Source organism: Diabrotica virgifera, chromosome 3 (genome assembly GCF_917563875.1).
Source record: "Diabrotica virgifera virgifera chromosome 3, PGI_DIABVI_V3a".
Taxonomy (NCBI): Eukaryota; Metazoa; Arthropoda; class Insecta; order Coleoptera; family Chrysomelidae; genus Diabrotica; species Diabrotica virgifera.
Window position 1 is genome coordinate 218,959,894 of NC_065445.1, and position 24,500 is coordinate 218,984,393.

The following is a 24,500-nucleotide window of genomic DNA, read 5'->3' on the forward strand; positions in this document are numbered from 1 at the left end:
CATATTTCAGTCTTCTTTTGATTTATTTATAATATGTCTTACTAACTTTAAAATAATGTACCTATAATAAAAATGTAATCTCTCTAAACATTTCTAATATTTCTCTAAACTTCTAATAACTCTTTTGTAGCTATAATAAAGATTTAATCTCTGTTGCTGAATGTCTAAAAATTTCACTTTTTGTGTCCCTTTGCTTACTATCTACTAACACTATTGTAAGATATTGTCTATCCTTAATTCAAATACTTCCATTTTCCGCGAAAATTTAACCTGAATTCATTATCTACATTTAAAAATAAGTTATTTATAATTAACATTACTTTAGAGAAAAAAAAATTTACAGCTTTAATTCTTAGACATAATTCAATGATTAACTACTTATTTGCTTAGTATCTTCTTAATTTTGCTTCTTTTCTTGCAATTTTTATGTGTCTTCTCTCATTTTTCCCACATATTTTAATAAAAAAAATTATCTTTTTTTCTCTTCTTCTTGTCTGGTACTACAACTATATTTCTTCATTTTCTCCACATAATAACACTTCTACAGTGTACATAATTCATCTTCATATACATATTTCATATAACAATCATATATCATTTATCTCATATATCATTTCATATAACATCATAATCATCACTTCATATACTAGCTCCGATACCTTCGTTTTACCTTACTAAAAGAGGTTTCACTCGGATGTCTTAGTTCTCCGCCAATATTAACCCGAATTTTCGCCCTGATCCGTACGCACCATTAAGGTGGTATAGTTAACTCAAAACACGAAATAGGTATTTTATGCGGTTCAAATTCTTCTAAAAATATCACAACCTCAATCCCTTGCTTTGAGGCCGTTGTTTATTCACGAATAATCATGAATAAAATAGGTACCCTTCAAAACACAGAGTGGGTCTCTAATAAGCGTTCAAGCTTCTATAAATCATTAGTACCTTCCTAATTTGACAAGAGCAGTGGGTTTCTTATTGTCTCTAGTTGCCTCATAATATTTAGCTTATAATATTGTTAGTTCTTCTTCTTATCTATATAGTCCTCCAGATTCTTTATCTCGACTCTTCAGGTCGATTCGTTAAAAATATATCTCTTGCTTATAGCAATGTTTGTCTTAAAGCTCTTATATCAACGTATGTCATCACTAATCATTATTCATTAAAAAAATATCATTTATCACTCAAAAAAATATTAATTCAGGTTCATCTCATACAAAATTTAACACAAAATCGATGAAAATGTATCTATAGAATCAATAAATATCAATAATAAAAACAAAATGGCTAATAAAAATTCAATAATAGTATACATATTCGATACAAATTCAATTCAAAATTCAAAAACAGCCTATGCAAAAGTTAGATAAAAATATTCAAAATCAGTGCAAATCTCAAAATTCGATAGAATTTTTTTTGGAAAAAATTCGATATTCCATACAATATTTAAAAATAACCGTACTAAAAATCGAAATCGGATAGAGATTTTTCAAATAAATTTAATAACAATTCAAAATTCAATAAAAATTCAAGAATAGCATATATAATAAACTTCTATAAAAATATTCAATTCAAAAATCACTTCATATTTCAAAATTTATAGATATTCTTAAAAAAAAATCGATACTTCATAAATTATTCAAAAATCAGCAAAGATAAATATTCAATGTTCAATAATAATATAAAACGAGGGAAGCATTTTTAATAAAGGTAGACATTCTTACTTACATTTTATTTCCACTTTGTCTTTACACTGTCGCTCACTGGGTTTCCTGTCCATCTTCGCCGTCTCCGTTTCCAATTTGTTGCCGCCATCTCTGCTCCTTTCAGAAGACCTCCTCTAATCTGCAGGATCAGCCATGTATTAAATAGTGTGATGTTATGCCTTCTGGTTCTAATTAATTAAAAAGACTAAACACGTCTTACTATACATTATATTTTATTCACTGGTATCCAATATCTAAACAATAACATTAATGATTTATAGTGCCTCGCCTTACTACATACTTACTAACTTCTAATAATTATTTGTATATCTATATCCATACTGATTGCTCAGCGTGTTTTTATACCTATCTGAACCCTAACAAATATAGTTCAAGTTCACTCGTAATAAACATGTGATACAAACTATAAGCTATTGTTTTTATGTATGTTCAATACCCTAAAGGTTAATAACATCATATTTAAATTATGATTTATACAGAGGGTTCATAATATACCACATAGTTAAAATTATTATCCCGGGGTTTTTGAGATCGCTGAACACGAGTATCGGGTCAGCGAAGCTGTAAAAGGTACCTGGTGCCCGGCATTTACGTCATCTCTCCTGGAGTTTTATGGAAATTCATTATGAAAATCGTTGAAAATTGTTATCCCTTGTTTTGTAGTCGCTGAAAACGAATATTGCTTCGATAATGCTGTACGAGATAACTGGTGCCCTGTATCTACGTCGTCTACGGAAATTTTATGAAAATTTGTAATAAACTTTGTTGAAACTTGTTATTCCGGGGTTTTTAAGGTTACTGGGAGTTCTAATCCTATACTCGAGGTTCTTACATCTTTATATCTAAAAAATATATTACTAATACTAAAAAACATTTCGATTCTTTTCTTTTTTCATAATTTGCCCCCTGAATTCAAATAACTTACTGTTATTGATACTTATTGTTAAATTTTATAACGAATTTCGATAAACCTCCAGGAGACGACGCACAGTGGTTCCAAATGCTGAAAACGTGGTCATATGAGGCGAAAAAAGTCCATATCTAGGGATTTTCATATTTACAGTTGTTTTCTCATACTATCGTAGAGTCGTAATACGCAGGTATAAGGATCAGACTGGATGTATTCTGGTTCATAGATCAGGAATAAGTGAGCCATATCCGAAATTATTTTTACTTGCAGAGAAAGTGAAAAAGAACGCGTCTATTGAAAACGCTCTAAAACGTTTTGTGGTTTATCAATTCTATCGCTGTAAAGCAGATTCTTCTTTTTTAAGTATGTAGTAGTGTAAGATGTAAGGTTACTTAAGATTTAGTAACAATAAATGCCTTAAATTTGTTAATGCATAAATAGTAAAAACATACTTGAAATATTCAAAATTTTGTAAAGATATTTTCAAAAAGTACAAAATTCTGCATAATTCTGCGACTAATTTTTATTAATCTTAAAGTATATAGTAAGAAGATACAAAATCAGTTTGGTTTAGCTGCCTATAACTGCCTATGCATTGCTGGTAGTTGTTTGAATATAAAAGTGGGAAATTACGCATATTACATGATTCTGGCGACTGTTGAGTATGTATGGGCGGTTGTACATAAGTAATAGGTTCTGAATATTGTACTTCATAAAGAAAATGTATTGGTAACCAGCAATTTCAAAAGTACCTTATAATATAAAATTTTAAACAAATATCCGTTTAAAATAAAATTTTCGAATTTCTTTCGGCCATATTGGCTCCACCATTTTGTTAAAAAAAAAGTAATTTAAGATTTGTAATCAGCGACCTTAAACTATCAAATTTGACAAAAAAAATGCGTTTTGATCGATAATTTCAATTTTTATCAGCCATGTTGGATCCGCCATTTTGTTTTTCAAAAAGAATAATGTCAGATTCGTAATCAGCGATGCAAAAACCCTTAAAAACGAAAGTAATTACGAATTGTATAAACAATATACGCTTTTAAAGGTTCATGACCACGTTTTCGGCATTTGGAACCACTGTGCGACGTAGATACTGGGCTAGTGATGTTGATTATAGTTACTTTCGAGTATTCGTTACAAATCGTTCATCATCATCATCATCAGTGGCGTTACAGCTCTTTATGAGATAAAGCCTTCTTCGGAACAATCCTCTATTCGCCCTGTCTCTTGCAACTCTTCTCCATGCTCTGATTCCAATAGATTTTAAATCAGTTTCTATGTTGTCTTCGTACCTAAGTCTCGGTCTTCCTCTTGCTCGTTGTCCTCTTCGGTCAAAAACTTTTCTGACTATGGCATGTTCCTCTCGCCTGATTACATGACCTATCCATCTAAGGCGTGCTACTTTAACGAATTGTACAACGTCAGGTTCTCCAAAATTTCTATACAACTCAAAGTTGTAACGCCTGCGCCACAAACCTTGTTCTTTTATGCCATCATATATTCGTCTTAGAATTTTTCGCTCAAAACGTTTGAGCAGTTCTTGGTCATTCTGAAAACGGAAAGTTTACTGAAACCATAGAGGAAAGCATGAGTTGCTTATTACAGTCTCACTTTCCTGGGTCAACACTCATTGAAGATGACCCAAGGGTTAATCTTGATGAATCTAATTACAGAACATCAAGAGCTGCAAAAAGTCTAGCGGGAAAAATCTTCACCAAAAATAGAATTAAATAGGCAATACCTCCTGGAGAGGATGGTATCTTTCCAGCCCTGCTACAACAGGGCGTTGATACATTAACTCCTCATCTAGTCAAAATATTCAAGATGAGCTTCATCTTGGGCTACATTCCAAAAGGGTGGAGAGAGGTTAGGGTATGCTTCATTCCTAAGAGTGGTAAACGCCCTCCAGAGGAGCCGAAGTCATATAGACCCATAAGCCTTACCTCCTTTCTACTTAAAAGTATGGAAAAAATACTTGATATATATATATATATATATATATATATATATATATATATATATATATATATATATATATATATGAAAAGAGAAAATAATTATTCTCTTGGTAGCCCGGCGAATAGCAAAATCAAGCTTTATAACAATAAAGCTATGAAAGGCGATGTAACGGAATCCTTTTTCCGACAATACATCATGCAAACACCGTTTGGGCTAACCAATTCGTCTCTTACTGGAGAATACAGTAAAATGAAAAATAGATAATTGCATTTCAGTTAGATTCGAACCCCACCGGTGCCCCGACTAGTTTCGACTCATGTCAAGTCGTCATCAGGAGACACTAGGTAGGTGTTCGAAGCTAACTGATTTGCCGCTATTACTTCGTGAATTTATAAACTAAATCCACCAGAGTATACTTAGTACGACCTCTATATGTGAAAAGAGAAAATAATTATTCTCTTGGTAGCCCGGCGAATAGCAAAATCAAGCTTTATAACAATAAAGCTATGAAAGGCGATGTAACGGAATCCTTTTTCCGACAATACATCATGCAAACACCGTTTGGGCTAACCAATTCGTCTCTTACTGGAGAATACAGTAAAATGAAAAATAGATAATTGCATTTCAGTTAGATTCGAACCCCACCGGTGCCCCGACTAGTTTCGACTCATGTCAAGTCGTCATCAGGAGACACTAGGTAGGTGTTCGAAGCTAACTGATTTGCCGCTATTACTTCGTGAATTTATAAACTAAATCCACCAGAGTATACTTAGTACGACCTCTATATGTGAAAAGAGCTAATCTAACTAAATCTAGCTAATCTAGCTAAAAGAATCTAACTGAAATGCAATTATCTATTTTTCATTTTACTGTATTCTCCAGTAAGAGACGAATTGGTTAGCCCAAACGGTGTTTGCATGATGTATTGTCGGAAAAAGGATTCCGTTACATCGCCTTTCATAGCTTTATTGTTATAAAGCTTGATTTTGCTATTCGCCGGGCTACCAAGAGAATAATTATTTTCTCTTTTCACATATAGAGGTCGTACTAAGTATACTCTGGTGGATTTAGTTTATAAATTCACGAAGTAATAGCGGCAAATCAGTTAGCTTCGAACACCTACCTAGTGTCTCCTGATGACGACTTGACATGAGTCGAAACTAGTCGGGGCACCGGTGGGGTTCGAATCTAACTGAAATGCAATTATCTATTTTTCATTTTACTGTATTCTCCAGTAAGAGACGAATTGGTTAGCCCAAACGGTGTTTGCATGATGTATTGTCGGAAAAAGGATTCCGTTACATCGCCTTTCATAGCTTTATTGTTATAAAACTTGATTTTGCTATTCGCCGGGCTACCAAGAGAATAATTATTTTCTCTTTTCACATATAGAGGTCGTACTAAGTATACTCTGGTGGATTTAGTTTATAAATTCACGAAGTAATAGCGGCAAATCAGTTAGCTTCGAACACCTACCTAGTGTCTCCTGATGACGACTTGACATGAGTCGAAACTAGTCGGGGCACCGGTGGGGTTCGAATCTAACTGAAATGCAATTATCTATTTTTCATTTTACTGTATTCTCCAGTAAGAGACGAATTGGTTAGCCCAAACGGTGTTTGCATGATGTATTGTCGGAAAAAGGATTCCGTTACATCGCCTTTCATAGCTTTATTGTTATAAAGCTTGATTTTGCTATTCGCCGGGCTACCAAGAGAATAATTATTTTCTCTTTTCACATATAGAGGTCGTACTAAGTATACTCTGGTGGATTTAGTTTATAAATTCACGAAGTAATAGCGGCAAATCAGTTAGCTTCGAACACCTACCTAGTGTCTCCTGATGACGACTTGACATGAGTCGAAACTAGTCGGGGCACCGGTGGGGTTCGAATCTAACTGAAATGCAATTATCTATTTTTCATATATATATATATATATATATATATATATATATATATATATATATATATATATATATATATATATATATATATAAGAAGCGAATATTTAACAAATATACCGCTTCACAAAGAACAATTTGCCTACCAATCAAGCAAATCCACCGTGGATGCCTTGCACTGTCTCGTAAAAGACATAGAAAAGGCAATAGGATCAAAGGAAGTGGCGCTATGTGCATTCATAGATATAGAGGGTGCGTTTGACAACACCTCATATGAATCAATCAGCGCCGTCGCAACAGCAAAAGGTATCCAACCTTCCATAACTAAATGGATTCAATCCATTTAGGCATTCAAATCAACTACTATAAAAGCAGTAAAAGGTTGTCCTCAAGGAGGAGTCTTATCGCCTCTACTGTGGTCGCTAGTGGTTGACGACCTCCTAACAAAGCTCAAAAGAGCAGGATTTCGTGCTCTGGGCTATGCTGACGATCTAGTTATAGTGGTTAGAGGCAAACATGACGGTATTATTGCCGAACGCATGCAGCAGGCCTTAAACATTATATCCACTTGGTGTTCGAGGGAAGGGCTATCAGTCAATCCCAACAAAACGACACTTATTCCGTTCACCAACAGGAGGAAACCAACATTACAGCCTCCGATCATGAATGGAATAACCCTTTCTTTCTCAGAAGAGGTTAAGTACCTAGGAGTCATCCTTAATAGGAGACTTACGTGGAATGCACACCTCACTCATATTACCATAAAAGCAACAAGGGCTTTCTGGATGTGCCGTAGGCTTTTTGGGAAAACCTGGGGTCTGAAGCCAAAAATGATCTACTGGTCATATTTAACGGTTGTCAGACCCATTATCACTTATGCTGCGATGGTTTGGTGGACCAAAACAAAGCAGCAAAAGGCAATAAACGAGTTGCAAAAAGTGCAACGACTTGCCTGTATTGGGATCACGGGTGCAATGAGATCGTGTCCTACCGCAGCCTTAGAGGCAATGCTAGACCTTCCTCCACTACATTTACATGTACAGAGGATCGCTCTAGAAAATGCCTATAGGCTGACACAGACTAAATCTCTAAAACCCGGTGACTTAACAGGACATCTTGAGGTATTAAGGGCTGGAACAACCCAAATCATGAAGATGCCTACAGACGTAATGCCTGCAAAACAAGATTTCGAACTCGCGTTAGATGTTATTATTAACGACCGCGAGTTGACAGAAAACGAAATCGCTCAAATCACAAAAGGTGCCCTCACTTACTATACTGATGGGTCAAAAACAAACGAAGGAGTAGGAATAGGGATCGCAGGTCCTAATATTAGGATATCCGCAGTCCTTGGAAATGCTCCAACAATATTTCAAGCAGAACTAATAGCAATAGAGTTCTGTGCTCAAGAGTGCCTAAGAAAAGGCCTCAACTCAGCAAGAATATTTATTGCATCTGATAGTCAGGCTGCTTTGAAGGCTCTGAAGTCCACAACTTACGAGTCAAAAATAGCCTGGAATTGCAAACAATCCCTTAAACAACTGGCTAGTCGCAACAAACTAACGTTGCTATGGGTGCCAGGGCATAAAGGAATTGTCGGAAATGAGATTGCCGATAGTCTCGCAAAGGAAGGAGCTTGTACTCCTTTCATCGGACCTGAACCATTTTGTGGCATACCAAAAAGCCGCATAATGGAAGAAGTTCGAAAATATGAAAAGGAACTCAGTGCAGTCTACTGGAAAAATGTTCCAGGCCAAAGACAGGCAAAAAGGTTATTACGACCCTCTGCCCGCTACGCGAAATTACTCTTAGAGCTTCAGAAATCTGATCTCAGAGTAATCACAGGAATTCTCACTGGACACTGCTCACGCAGATACCATCTCTGTAAAATGGGCATACTGGACAGTGGGACATGTAGATTCTGCGATGAGGCAGATGAGACGTCAGAACATATTATCTGCAATTGCAGAGTAATTGTTCGGCAACGCCATAAATATCTGGAACAGGTATTCCTTGATCCTGATCAGATTACAAACCTAGCTCGAAAACGGATAATGGACTTTCTTAGAAGCCTAGACCTTTTGGACTAAAATATGTACACAAAAGATCTTATAGGTCGCAGTGTAGTAAGGTCAACTGGGCCAATCGACCCCTTTTGCAATCTTGGTCATTTTGAGTAAGTGACCAAGTTTCTGAGCCATATGTTAGCACTTGTCTTATTAGTGTTTTGTAGACAGTCAATTAGATTTTTCTAGGTATTTTTGAGGCCATCTGTCTTCTTAAGCCATAGTAGCACTTATTGGCGAGCACTATTCTTCTTTTAATTTCTTCACTGACAGTGTTATCTTTAGTTAGCAGCGAGCCTAAGTATATGAAGGTGTCGACACCTTCCAGTTCGAGGTCGTCAATTATTATTCTTGTAGGTGTCGGGTTGCTTGACCTAGTGCAACACATATATTTGGTCTTTTGAACATTTATATTTAGCCCCATTCTCTGTGCAGATGCTCTTAACGATCGAAATGCTTCAGTCAGAGATTCTTTAGATCTACCTATGATGTCTATGTCATCTGCGTATCCGACAATTTGTACTGATTTGTTAAAGATAGTATCATTCGTATTAATTTGGGACTCTCGAATTATTTTTTCTAATGCCAGGTTAAATAAGAGACACGATAGTCCATCCCTGTCTTAGTCCATTTTTGCAAATCAAAATTTACAAATTTACAAATCGTTACTTGTGTATAAAGTAATAATTTACAGTATTTGTTACTTTGATTACTATGATTACTTTTGTTACTTTTGTATTTGAGTACCGGTAATCATATCGAGAATCGTATTTCTCAGCAGGTAGGTATTTTGTATAGGTATTCCGATATAACAATGACCTTCACCGATCTGTTTAAGGGATAAAAATGATTTGATTACTATGATTACTTTTGTATTTGAGTACCGGTAATCATATCGAGAATCGTATTTCTCAGTAGGTAAGTATTTTGTATAGGTATTCCGATATAACAACGACCTTCACCGATCTGTTTAAGGGATAAAATGATTTGATTACTATGATTACTTTTGTTACTTTTGTATTTGAGTACCGGTAATCATATCGAGAATCGTATTTCTCAGCAGATAGGTATTTTGTATAGGTATTCCGATATAACAATGACCTTCACCGATCTGTTTAAGGGATAAAAATGATTTTATTACTATGATTACTTTTGTATTTGAGTACCGGTAATCATATCGAGAATCGTATTTCTCAGTAGGTAAGTATTTTGTATAGGTATTCCGATATAACAACAACCTTCACCAATCTGTTTAAGGGATAAAAATTATTTGATTACTATGATTACTTTTATCACTTGTGCATTTGAGTACCGGTAATCATATCGAGAATCGTATTTCTCAGTAGGTAGGTATTATGTATAGGTAATAACGAACTTCACGAAGTACGAAGTAATAAGAGTAATCAAAGTAGATGCAATAGTCGTTATTCGCTCTGTTACGATTGGTACGAAGTAATCAGAGTAATCAAAGTAGATTTAATAGTCGTTACTAGCTCTGATACGATTGGTACGAAGTAACGAAGTAATCAGGGTAATCAGAGTAGATACAATAGTCGTTACTAGCTCTGATACGATTGGTACGAAGTAATCAGAGTAATCAAAGTAGATATAATAGTCGTTACTCGCTCTAATACGATTGGTATGAAGTACCGAAGTAATCAAAGTAGATGCCATAGTCGTTACTAGCTGTGATACGATTGGTACGAAGTAATCAGAGTAATCAAAGTAACGATTTGCCTCTCTGTATACTAATCGTTACTTTCGGTATTTGTAAGTAACGAGTACTTCGTAACGAATAGTTACTTTTTCAACCACGATACTGGGCACCAGGTACCTCGTACAGCATCGTCAATGTAATATTCGGATTCGGTGACCTCAAAAACCCCGATATTATAAATTTCAACTATTTCCATAACGAATTTTTATAAAACTCAAGGAGATGACGTAGATACCGGGCACCAGGTACCTCGTACAGCATCGCTGAAGCAATATTGGTGTTCAGCGATTTCAAAAACCTCGGTAGCACAAGTTCCAACGATTTTCATAATGAATTTCCATAAAACTCCAGGAGACGACATGCATACCGGTATACCGGACACCAACTACCTCTTACAGCTTCGCCGGCCCAATATTCCCGTTCTTCTTCTTTTTCTTCTTCTTCTACGGCACTGCATCCCAAATTGAGCCTTGGCCGCCTTTATTTTTTGTTCCACCCTTGTTTGTCTGTGGCTGCTCTTCTCCATACACGGACTCCTAAAAGGGCTTGTGCGTCGCTGTTTACTGTGTCTTCCCAACGCTTTCTTGGCTTTCCAACCGGTCTCTTTCCCTGCATTCTAGCATTCAGTGCTCTTTTGGTAGCCTATCCTCTCCCATTCTTTTCACATGTCCGGCCCATTGCAATCTTTGTATTCTCAAATATTCCCGGTTAGCAACCTTAAAAACCCCAAGTATGAAAATTGAACACATGTCCATGATTATTTTCCAGTACTGAATTTTTATTTTTTAAACACTTTGGTACGCACTGATAAAAAGCATTTTCCGCCTACAACAATGCAATTCTCATTTGTCCCTCATGCCAATAGGTCAACTTTTTTTCTGAAGCTCGCATTCTGCATTCCGAATCGAATGCAGAAAGTTTCATAACGATCCGTTTTTCCGCAAACCGCCAAGAAATTTTGACATTCCTGTCAAAATTTCTTGAAGAAAAAGTCAGGACTTCCTTACTGTAAGGAAATGTCATTTCCTTACTGTAAGGAAATGATATTTCCGTACAGTTGTTAGTGTTCTACATAAATGATAATTCAACCTCAATACGTTTCCATAGTAACCCAAGTAATTTTATTAGTAATTTCAAAGCACCATTTATTTGGGAATAAAATTATCGCGTTTTTTTTAAATCAATCAATATCTATCGAATTTTAAACGATTTGCGGATTTTAAGCGAATATGATAAAAAAATAGTATGTTTACCTCGTAGGAAAAGCCACATTCCTGGACTCTGTGTTGCTAAGTCTCGGCTTGCGCCTCGACTTAGCAATCTTCACAGTCGTCCAGGAATGTTAAGCTTTTCCTACCCGGTAAACAATGTACTTCATTCTCGGGAGGAAAAGTAGCACTTTCCTCCCTTGTTATACAAATAGCTATTACTTTTGACTCCCAGAATTTCCTACCAGCCCCTTTATTAAAGTCTTCAGTCGCTTTTTACAAGTGACAGCTATGGGCATTCAACCTCACTGTAATGGATGAAATTGGAAAGTAAAAGCATTTTATGTGGCACGAATGTACTGAAAAACGAGGGGCCAATGATGTTGGATCATGTTTGCATAAAGTATTTCTAGAATTATTGTCTCCTGAAATTACCCATGTTGTCCTTTATTCAGATACATGTGGAAGCTCAAATAAGTAAATAAATACAGATACTTTATGTAATATTATTTTCACAACCCTTTTTTTGTAAGTGCAATAACACATAAGTCATGGACAGACTTGGGATCAATGACATAAGTCACGTATTTCATTTTTTAGATATTTTGTAAAAATTTTTAGCTATAAAAAAGCTAAAAGATGAATAAAAGAAAAGGAGATACCAAGAAGAAACTGATAAGGAGTTCAAAATGGAGGAGAGAAAGAAAATAGAAATGGATATGGAGGAAAAATGGGAAAAATTTAAAGAAGTAATAATAAATAAGGCAGAAGAGAGATGCGGAAATCTAACAGTCGGAAAGTTAAAGAAAAAGACGGAATGGTGGAATGCAGATATACAGGAAGGAGTGAGGAAAAAGGAAAAGGCATGGAAAAAATACAATCGCACAAGAGAGGATCAAGATAAAAAAGAATACCAAAAACACAGAAACATAGTGAAAGAACTAATAAGAAAGGGAAAAAAAGAGAGTTGGAAGAAGTTTGGTGAATCCCTAAACCAAAATTACAGAGACAACAACAGATGCTTCTGGAATAAAGTAAGGGGTCTAAGAGGAAAGAAAAAAAAAGAACTCAGAGGTGTAAAAGACAAACACAATAAACTAAAGACAAATACAACAGAAATACTAAAGGTGTGGAGAGAATATTATGAAGAGAAATATATGGGCGAGGAAAGTGAAGAAATAGAGACAGAGGGAACCATAGAACAGACAGCAGAGGACGAAAACCAAATGGAAGAAATAAGTACAGAAGAATTGGAAGAAGCGATAAGTAGAATAAAAATAGGAAAAGCGAGCGGAGCAGATAAAATTGATCCCGAAATGATAAAATGGATAGGGAAAGAAGGAAAGAAGTGGTTGCTGGAAATAATGAGAGAAGCATGGAGAACAAACAAAATGCCGAAAGAGTGGGAAGAAAACTTACTGATCCCAATTCACAAGAAAGGAGAAGAATCCAACTGTGGAAACTATAGAGATATATGCCTCTCATCAGCAGTGTTCAAGCTATATACGAGAATAATAGAAAGCAGATTAAGAACAGAGGTAGTAGAAAAACTTGAAGACGAACAAACAGCATTCAGAGCCCAAAGACAAACAGTTGACAACATAAGCATACTACGAAATATAATAGAAAAAAATAATGATCGGGGAACAAACATATATATAACCTTCATAGACCTTAAAGCAGCGTTCGACTCAGTAGACCGGAAAGTATTGTGGAATACTATGGAGGAGCTGGGAATACCGAGGAAACTATTAGAGATAATTAAAAGTACGTACAGTAGAGTGGTGGGAAAAGTACAAATGGGAGGTAGCAGATCACTAGAATTTAGGATGAACAAGGGAATAAAACAGGGAGATAGCCTAAGCCCACTCCTATTCGTCATAATTATGGATCAATTATTTAAAAATGTGAAAATAAGGACTAATCAATTAAAAACAATAATAGGCTACACACACCTAACACCAGTTATGATAGAAGGATTACTGTATGCGGACGACGTCGTTCTCATAGCAGACAACCCGAGAAAGATGCAACGACTAATTGATGTATGGACTGAGGAAATAGAGAAAATGAAATTAGAAATAAACATCAGCAAATGCAAGACGATGAAAATAGGTCAGCAGGAGCACGAGATTGGAGGTGAAACACGAGTGTTCTGTAGAGGACAAGAATTGGAGAGGGTGACGGCCTACGAGTACCTGGGAACGATAATATCAAATGACGGAAAGCTAGACCTAGAAATTGCAAATAGGACAAAGAAAGCTACGAAAATATACTATGCGATTAATAATACGATACTGGGAAAACGGGAAATCAGCCAGGAAACAAAAATACATGTATATAATACAATCACAGCACCAACTCTTCTATATGCAAGCGAGACATGGGTCACAAATAAGAGACATGAAAGTGCCATAAATGCAGCAGAAATGAAGCATCTGAGAAAAATAGCTGGAAAGACGAAGATGGACAGGGAAAGGAACGAAAACATCAGAAACGTGCTAAGCCAGGAACCAATAGAAAAAAAAATTGAAAAAAGAAAACTGAATTGGTTTGGACATATAACTAGGATGAACGAGAACAGACTAGTAAAGAAGGTGACAGATGCCAAAAGACAGGGGAAAAGAAGAAGGGGCAGACCTAGAAAGGGGTGGATGGAGCAAATCGAGGAAATCGGGACAAAGAGAGGGAAAACAGTGCAACAGATGAAGGAAATGGCAGGAGACCGGAAGGCGTGGAAGAAATGGGTAAAAGATGGATAGGTGATACCAAAGTCCGACGCTCTTATAGGGCATAAGGACAACGAGAAGAAGAAGAAGAAGATATTTTGTTTTTTATTGGTGGTGGAAAATTATAAAAATGACAATTAAAACCAAATAAAGTAAACAACATGTAATTATTGTGAGCAATAAAACGAAATTACGGGTACCCGGCGAATTTTAAAACGCTTCTACTGCAAAACTATGCAAACTGACTTACCTATGTGCTTTCTCACCACGGTCAAAGATATCTTAAGCAACTTTTGTTTTACAGAAAGGAAAACAAATTAAAAATATTCAGAAAAGCAAAATATACATTTTTCTACTCTTTAAGATTTTTGCTATTACTAATAGTTTTTTTTTTCAAGATAACTTAAATCAGGGAGAAGTAATCCCAGACCATGGTCTCTAAGAAGAGAATATTGGTATATGGGTTATTAAAGAATCGTTAAATTATTTTTTGAGTAAATTTTCAATTATATTTCGATGAGGAAATAAAATTAAATGAATAAAAGTAGTTTGTTATGTCCAACTGCATATATTATTTTGATTCTAGGTCAATTTTAAAGATGATTACCAAAGCGTATGGACATTCTTCAAAAACGAAAACTATAAATACAATGACGTAATCACCCTAAGAAGCGGCGATTTCAATATGGACGGCTATCCAGACATTTTAGCTACTCTAACTCCAGTGTCAAATTATAATGCACCACAATCCTTCCTCTTAGAGAACGTCCCCTGTCAAAACTATTGTGGTTCTCTAAAACGGACGTTTGAAGTACGATGGTCTTCTTTGAACCCCTTTAAAAATGGTACAATAATGGCAGCGTTCTTTGATTTCTACCAAGACGGTATTCTTGATTGCATTGTTGTCCAATCAGTTAATGGGGAGTATAAGACCGCAGCTTTCAAGAATAGTTTGGATTATGATGCCAATTTTATCAAGGTTATGGTACTCACCGGGTTGACTAATAAGAATAACCCGATGATGATGGGTCGAGTGGGGAAGAAACGTAGAACATATGGAACAAATTTACCAGGTAATTTGAAGCATATACTCTTATTAATTTCCAATGGTAGTATTAGTCTATATACAGAGTGGACCAAAGAAAACAGTCCACCTCGATGGTTTGCAGTATTTATTAGATTTTAAGGAAATGACAAAACAGGTCGATGTTTGATCTAAGGGACATTTTTTACGGTACATACATCTGTCATTTGTCAACCCCCTCCCTTCCACTCCCCCACCCCTTATTTTTAAATAGGGAATAGGGGTCGTGTGCTAGCTCATTTGAAAGGTTATTCAATTTAGTCCATTCTTTCACGGGTTTTGCTCTAAATTTTAAAGAACCGCTTGGATTGACATGAAATTTGGCATACGTATAGCTTACATGTCAAAGAAAAAAAGTGATATTGTGCCGATGTGTGCTTTTGCCCTGGGGGTGACTTTGACCCCTTCTTGGGGGTGAAAAAATATATGTCCAAAATAAGTCCGGAAATGGGTAAACGGACTAATTTTAAGTAACTTTTGTTCTATAGAGCTTTTTCGCCAAGTCAACACTTTTCGAGTTATTTGCGAGTGAATATGTTCATTTTTCAACAAAATAACCACATTTTTAGACGGTTTTTCGCAAATAACTCAAAAAGTAAGTATTTTGTCGAAAAAAACGTTCTTAGCAAAAATATAGCCTATAAAAAAGTAAAAAAAAATGTGTAAACGTTAGGTCTCTGGATCTCGTAGAACCAGAGTTATAGCCAATGAAAAATAGATTCATATTCACCAAATTTCAAATAGAATATTTCGACGTGAAATATCCAAAAAATTAAGCACTTTTTAAGGAAAACCCATTATAACTTTTTTAAAGTGTTTAAAAAAGCTTTATTTCTGTTTTTACAAAAAGTTTCTAGCATTAAATTTAAGTAAGTTACGCTCAAAATAAAGTTGGTCCCTTTTGTTTTTGCAAAAAAAATCGGGAAGACCACCCTCTAATTAGCAACTTAAATGTAATTAATCGTTACTGCTCCACAAATTATTTTACTTATGTTGTGTTTATATGATCTGTAAGTTTCATCGATTCAAAGTGCTTATTTTTGAAAAAATTTGGTTTCAAAATAAAATTTTTAAAAATTTAAATTTTGAAAAATATGCTTTTTTTTCAAAATATCTTAAAAATTGTTAGTGATACCAAAAATCTCGGAAAACAAAAAAAGTCAGATTTGCTTTTCTGAATATCATGTATTTTTTTGTTTTTCTGTTAGACAAAAATTTATTAAGATTTAATGTTTCTAAATTTGCATACATTAGTGATCAGTGACTCGTTCAACCCATTTTAACTACAGCCCTTTCAATAATAAGGACTTGAACAGATGAAACTTACAGATCATATAAACAATATATACACGAGTCAAGAAACTTGTGAAGTCGTAACGATTAAGTTCATTTAAGATACTAATTAGGGGGTGATTTTCTCGATTTTTTTACCAAAACCAAAAGGGACTAACTTTATTTTGAGCGTAACTTGTTTAATTTTTATGCTAGATTTTTTTTTATAAAACAAAAATGAAGCTTTTTTTAAACGCTGTAAATAAGTTGTAATGAGTTTTCCCCGAAATGTGCTTCATTTTTGGTTATTTCACGTTAAAGTATTCCATTTGGAATTTGACGAATATGAACCTATTTTTCATTAGCTATAACTCTGCTTCTACTAGGTGTAGAGACGTGATATATACACCATTTTTTTTAAATTTTTACAGGCTATATTTTTGCTAAAAATGTTTTTTCGACAAAATACTTACTATTTGAGTTATTTGCGAAAAACCGTCTAAAAGCGTGGTTATTTTGTTGAAAAAATGAACATATTCACTGCCAAATAACTCGAAAAGTATTGACTTAGTGAAAAAACTCTATAGAACAAAAGTTACTTAAAATTAGCCAGTTTATACATTTCCTGACTTTTTTTGGACGAATATTTTTTCACCCCCAGGGCAAAAGCACATATCGGCATAATATCACTTTTTTTTCTTTGACTTATTAGCTATGTTTATGCCAAATTTCATGTCAATCCAAGCGGTTCTTTAAAATTTAGAGGTTTTGCAATATTTTACCGTTAAAGAATGGACTAATTCTCTATTCAGTAATACTAACATTGACATAATTATGTATACAGGGTGTCCAAGAAAAATTATTTTGCATTAAATTAATTGACACAAAAAGAAGAATGTATGTAATGTATGTATTTAACATTAAAAAATGATTTGATAAGTAAACATTGTTTGCCGCTTAAATTCAATATTCAACCTACCAAGAAGCAGATGGGTAGCAGCTTGAACATTGAAATTAAGCGAAAAGCAATGTTTATTTATAAAAAAAAACATTTTTTTTTCTGTTGTGACAGCGATAGAATGTATTTTGGATTAAATAAATTACATACAGTCTTCTTTTTATGTCAATTAATTTCATTAAAAAACTTTTTCTTAGACATCCTGTATAAATAATTATGTTAATGTTTATATTACTCAATAGAGAATTGAATAACCTTTCAAATGAGCTAGCACACGACCCCTATTTACAATCCAGTTCAATCTCTGATTGAACTGGAATAATGATGCGGCTGTAGTTTCATGTTGCAACGAAATTGAAAATGGTTATTCATTTTTGATTTACATGTTTACTCTGATTGGAGTACGAAGGGAACCATTCTCGTTGGAACTTTACCGCGCTGAGCAGATGGGACGTGAATTATAAATTGTAAAATTCCCTCATCTTCCTTAGTCTCAGTATCCGTTATGGCTTGCAAATTGTAGAAGCCTCGGAGGTGTTACCAGAGAAGGTTCCCATTGTTTTCAGTCTGGTAGGATGTGGAACAACTTTTTTTGGTGTTGTTTTATGTGCTATTAGATTGAAAAGTTAGTCTTTTTTTTTATTTTACAATACTTTCAAAATCCTTTTAAAATACTTTTGATTTTAGGTCCTTCCATATCTTACAAAACAACCACACAAGAAGGCAACATCCGCCACGGACTCTCATGTCAGCTTCCTCAATCGGCTCATTTCAGTCTCAGCCTTCCATACACAATCTTTGGTCTAGGCCGAACGCCAAATTTCGTAGATAAAGTCACAGTGGGGCTGTCAAACTACTCCAAAGACTGGACCCAAATCATCCCGAACTCTCAAATGGTAGTGATACCATGGCCTACCACCGAGCCCTACAAATGGAAGGCTCAACTGTTCGTGACGCCCAGCAAGCTGATTTTAATGTCAGTCGCGGCCTTGACCACTGTCTGTGGTTTGATTACTGTGATAATTGGTGTCCTGCACTGGAAGGAGCGGCAGGAGGACAAGAAGGAAAGGTTGTCGGAGTCTCATAGATTCCATTTCGATGCAATGTGATTTTATTAGTATTATACGTTAATATTTTAGATTTTCAGAATTATTAAGCCAAAATGCTAACATTTGTTATTTTAACAAACATTTCATAATTCCATTGTATAGACGAGCTTTGCTAAGAGATTAAACAATACATGTGTTTTCCAAATAACTTTATTTTCAGTTTTATCTTGTAGTCTGTATATACAGTTGAGTCCATGGTTCTTTACTAGTGCTTCATTAATACCTGGCTAGATAAAACATATACTTTTTATTTAGCGTCATTGTCTTCCATACATGAAGCTAAAGATAAACCAGATACCGCCTGTTATTAAGTAAAGACACATGTTATTTTTATTAACGCTCTAGACTCGGTACATCGAAAGGAGATAGGTATAAAAAAGACGCTTGAGGACGTTTTCTGATTTTAAGTACAATTTGTGACGTTCCTGGTTTGTTTACTTGTGGCTGTCAGTTTGTTGGATTTTTTGCTGTTTTCTTTTTGTCCTGTTTTTGCATTTAGAAGTTATTTATATTACATAAACAGTTGTTGTTTTTACAACTAATTTTATATTGGAGTTTGAATGAAATTTTATGGTAAATGTATTTTATTTTGCTATTAATTTACATACAAAGTTAACCTCATTCACGCATTTAAGGAATTGTTTTGTTTAAGTTTTCGCAAAAGTGAAAGAAATGATAAAAAGTATATTTAATTATAGTTTTTTATAAATTGTTTATTTATTTCACTAATGATATTAAAAGAATTTGTTAAGCTACTTCAAATGTAGCTGTAATTCTGCACCAAAAATTTTAAAGCAAAACTAACATTCTACATTATATTTATTTGATAACCTCAAATTTTATAATATATTCCGTGATCGGAGCAGTAGCCACTTACTGTCACTTGCTGTTGTGTGGTGTAAATTTCCGGTTTATATTCATTAAATGATGACGCATGTTTAAAGAAGCATGGACGCAACGGTATATATTAAGGGGAATGGAGCAAAATGCAAAATTTTAACGCATGTCAAAATTTTCAATGTGTTTTAATTGTATTCATTGTTTTCGAATCCTGAGAAAACTAATAAATATTTTTGAAAAATTTAAACGCGGAATGAAAGATTACATTATTACCGAGTGCCGAAATTCCCGGAAAACTTCTATAATGTTTATTTTTATAAGTTACAGGGGTGAAAATAAAAGAGAAAATTTAATGTGATTTTTAATTGCAAATATTTCATTCAAAAGAAACTTTTTATTTATTCTAAATCCTAAGAGATTTTCGACCCTCGGTAATAAAGTAGTTTTTCATTCTGCGTTGAAATTTTTCAAAAATACTTATTGGTTTTCTCAGGATTCGAAAAAAATTAATACATTTAAAACACATTGAAAATTTTGACATGCGTCAAAATTTTGCATTTTGCTCGTTCCCCTTGATATAATTTGCCCTATATTCGGAATTTCGAATCCAATACCATTGTCAGAATTGAAATTACTTTTCTTTACCTCCAGTATGTTTTAATATGTATACGGAAAAATTACTGTAACCTGGACTAGAACTCATTAAAACAAATTATAAAAATCCACAAAGAGAAGAATTTCCTCTAGTCGGCTGTATCCTTTATAAAAGGTATATTTATGTTAAAAAATACAATTTCAGGCTACATCACAGAACGTTCTCGTAATGACAATTCCATCATCAGTGCTGCTTACTAGGTGTAAGATACTTGAATCACTAAAATATTTTGGTGAAAACCCTTTAAATGGTATAAAGTTACATTTTTGTATATAATATTATGTGATGTTTGCACTTTTCCTTGATTGTACATATCGGCAACTAGTACGTTCTTTAACAGTAAAATATTGCAAAACCTCTAAATTTTAAAGAATCGCTTGGATTGACTTGAAATTTGGCATACACATAGCTAACAAGTCAAAGAAAAAAAGAATGTGTGTGTACTTTGTACGCACGTAAGAAGTTATACTTCTATTATAATATAAAATTTAACCAAAACTTAACAATGCCAAATATTAAAAAAAAAACGAAAACAGTATGAATCGTCCGGGAATTGAACCCGCAACCTCGCGAATTCTCAATCTCTGGTCCAATGCTCTACCAACAAGACCATCAAGGCACATACTATTAACGTGTCAGATATACATATTTACACATCACGGTGACAAGTGAAATATAAAAATAGATGTTTTATTATTTTACGCCCAAGGAAGACAAATCCAAAGACACAAAATTATAATAAAAAACCTTTTAAACCACATTTTTTAAATTGCGCAAGTTGTATTATTAATATTAATGTTAATAAATGAAATATAAATATTTTGACGTTTCACAATTTGACAATATCATAACAAAATTTGATCTACTATTTTTAAAACACTTACCAGTGTAAGATTCTTTAGCTTTGAATAAGCGAGATCGTAGATCGTCTCGGTTGATTGTTGTTATCCACAGTTCTCTACGCCTTCGAGCTAATAGGTTTTTTATCAGTAATTTTGCGGCACTCATACTAGTCACAGTTTGATGGGCTTTCACATTGACATGCAACAATCATCTCTTCTATATTAATAAGTCCAAAAATATAATATGAAAACTATTTAAAAAGGCACTATAACCATTAACTAACTTTTTGTTTGTTGTTTCTCTTCCTACAAATTTTAAAACGCAACAATCATACACCATACATAACCAAACCACAGTCCCACAGCTGTGATACAGCTGCCATATTGGATAATTTTTGTCATATCATTTGAACATCCAATCAGAACAAAGTTGTAATGCGACTGCGCCGGGATCAAAGGTTTTAATCCTATTAAAATTCACCCTCATATGCGCGTAAAGAAGTATAACTTCAAAAAAGTGATATTGTGCCGATATGTGCTTTTGCCCCGGGGGTGGTTTTCACCCCCCTCTTGGGGGTGAAAAAGTATTCGTCCAAAGTAAGTCCGTAAATTGATCCGACGATCCGACTAATTTTAAGTAACTTTTGTTCTATAGAGTTTTTTCACTAAGTCAATACTTTTCGAGTTATTTGCCAGTGAATATGTTCATTTTTTCAACAAAATAACCACGCTTTTAGACGGTTTTTTGCAAATAACTCAAATAGTAAGTAATTTGTCGAAAAAACATTCATAGCAAAAATATCGCCTGTAAAAAATTTAAAAAAATGGTGTACATATCACGTTTCTATATATAGTAGAAGCAGAGTTATAGCTAATTAAAAGTAGGTTCATATTCGTCAAATTCCAAACGGAATACTTTAACGTGAAATAACCAAAAATGAAGCACATTTCGGGGAAAACTCATTACAATTTATTTAAAGTGTTTAAAAAAAGCTTCATTTTTGTTTTATAAAAAAAATTTCAAGCATCTAAAGTAAACAAGTTACGCTCAAAATAGAGTTAGCCCCTTTTTTTTGGTAAAAAAATCGGGAAAATCACCCCCTAATTAGTATCTCAAATGAACTTAATCGTTACCACTTCACAAGTTTCTTGACTCTTGTATGTATTGTTTATATGATCTGTAAGTTTCATGGGTTCAAAGTCCTTATTTTTGAAATGGCTGTAGTTAAAAGGGGTTGAACGAGTCACTGATCACGAATGTATGCAAATTTAGTAACACCAAATTTTAATCAATTTTTGTCTAACAGAAAAACAAAAAAATACATGATATTCAGAAAAGCAATGCTGACTTTTTTGTTTTTCGAGATTTTTGGTATCTCTAACATTTTTTAAGTTATTTTGAAAAAAACATATTTTTCAAAACTAAAATTTTTAAAAATTTTACATTAAAATCAAATTTTTTCCAAAATACGCACTTTGAATCGATGAAAGTTACAGATCATATAAACACAACATAAGTAAAATAATTTGTGGAGCGGTAACGATTAATTTCATTTAAGTTGCTAATTAGGGGGTGGTCTTCCCGATTTTTTTTTTGCCAAAACAAAAGGGACCAACTTTATTTTGAGCGTAACTTGCTTAAATGTAATGCTAGAAACTTTTTATAAAAACAGAAATAAAGCTTTAATTTTTTGGATATTTCACTTCGAATTATTCTATTTGAAATTTGGTGAATATGAATCTATTTGATCTGGTTTACGAGTTCCATAGACCTAACGCGTCCACCAATTTTTTTTACTTTTTTACAGGCTATATTTTGGCAAAAAACGTTTTTTTCGACAAAATACTTACTTTTTGAGTTATTTGCGAAAAACCGTCTAAAAATGTAGTTATTTTGTTGAAAAATGAACATATTCACTCGCAAATAACTCGAAAAGTGTTGACTTGGCGAAAAAGCTCTATAGAACAAAAGTTACTTAAAATTAGTCAGTTTATCCATTTCCGGACTTATTTTGGACTTTTATTTTTTCACCCCCAATAGGGGGTGAAAGTCACCCCCAGGGCAAAAGCACACATCGGCACAATATCACTTTTTTTCTTTGACATGTAAGCTATGCATACGCCAAATTTCATGTCAATCCAAGCGATTCTTTAAAATTTAGAGCAAAAACCGTGAAAGAATGGACTAAACGTAGAACTTCCAACCATGTAGGTTGCTGGCCCTTAGGGTAAATCTCACTAATTGGACTCTTGATAGATCACTTGCTATCTAGTTACAATACACATTACTATACAATTTTACATCAATGATTGCAGTATGGAAGTCACACCCGACTTCGTAGTATGACACCTAGTGATCAACATTGGAAAGATTTTAAATGTAAGAAATGGCTTCATCTCATAAGAGAAGAATATGCATTTCAATAGACATATTTACCTACAAGGAAAAAACCGATAATGCAGTTATTTTTTCAATGATTATCACTAGATATCCCATCAGATATTGATTGAAAGAATTTTTAAGATGTTATGCTTGGGGAATAATATAGAAAAACTTCAACAATGTCTAATTGTTAATGTTTAATGTTTAATTATAGCCAAAAACCCATTTGCTCGATTTATTTTCAGAAACAGTATAGTTTTAAGTTTATTAGATATTTAATAAATTATTAAATAATACAATTTTTGTTTTGTTTAACACCTTTTCGCTGCGACATTTATAATTAGAGCGATCCAGAAACGGCTCTTTTTTGAAGTTATACTTCTTTAGGTGCGATTGGGAGTGAGTTTTTATTTTACTGGGCGCATGCGCACACCGATAGTGTGGTATTAGTCGTTATACCGGCTCTAATTCGGTGTTGAAATGATCTGTTAATAATTGTTCAATATGGAGGTTATCGGTAAACAAAAATGTTGTATATTAAATTAGTTTTTATTGTTGTGAGGACAGAAATAAAATCAAATTTATAATTGTAGTGACTTTTTAAATAGTTTTGAAACGCCACAGGTACGTAATTCTAAATGTTTCAGTTGTATTGCAATAAAAAATTATCTTCATACCTATTTGAAAATGTAAAAAAATAATGTGCTTTTACCTATTAGTAGGCAATGCTTTAATTTACATAATCTGATTACGAACAAACTTTCTACAAATCTTCATCTAATATGTATATCGTTATCTTACTCTATATTTTGTTGTATTTTAATTCGACAAAAATTAAATTAATAATTTGATTAAATTCATATAAATAAACAAAATGTCAAAAAGTTTATGGTGTAAACGTTCAGTTTGTGTATATTCCCACATGACGTATATGCGAAGGTGGCGCAGTGGGAATTCGCTTTGACTTTCGATCGGCGGGATATACGGGAAGCGGGTTCGAGCCCCAATGCAAGTTATTATTTTTTTAGTTTTTTTATACATTTTATGATTGTAAGTATATTATTATATAATGTTTTTCAGAAAATACGTATTTAATTAAAATTTTTGGCAACAAGTATTGTTCAGAAATC

The 24,500-nt window shown here is 33.8% G+C and overlaps 1 protein-coding gene across 1 annotated transcript in view; it reads left to right on the plus strand.

Moving 5' to 3' along the window:
- Positions 1-18,798, plus strand: part of LOC114325950 (T-cell immunomodulatory protein) — a 42,767-nt gene extending 23,969 nt beyond the window's left edge. The window contains exons 4-5 of the mRNA XM_028274106.2: positions 14,814-15,300; positions 18,229-18,798. Coding sequence (XP_028129907.2) covers positions 14,814-15,300; positions 18,229-18,650 — 909 coding nt within the window. The 3' untranslated portion in view covers positions 18,651-18,798. The remainder of the gene's footprint in view (positions 1-14,813; positions 15,301-18,228) is intronic.
- The last annotated feature ends 5,702 nt before the right edge of the window (positions 18,799-24,500 follow it).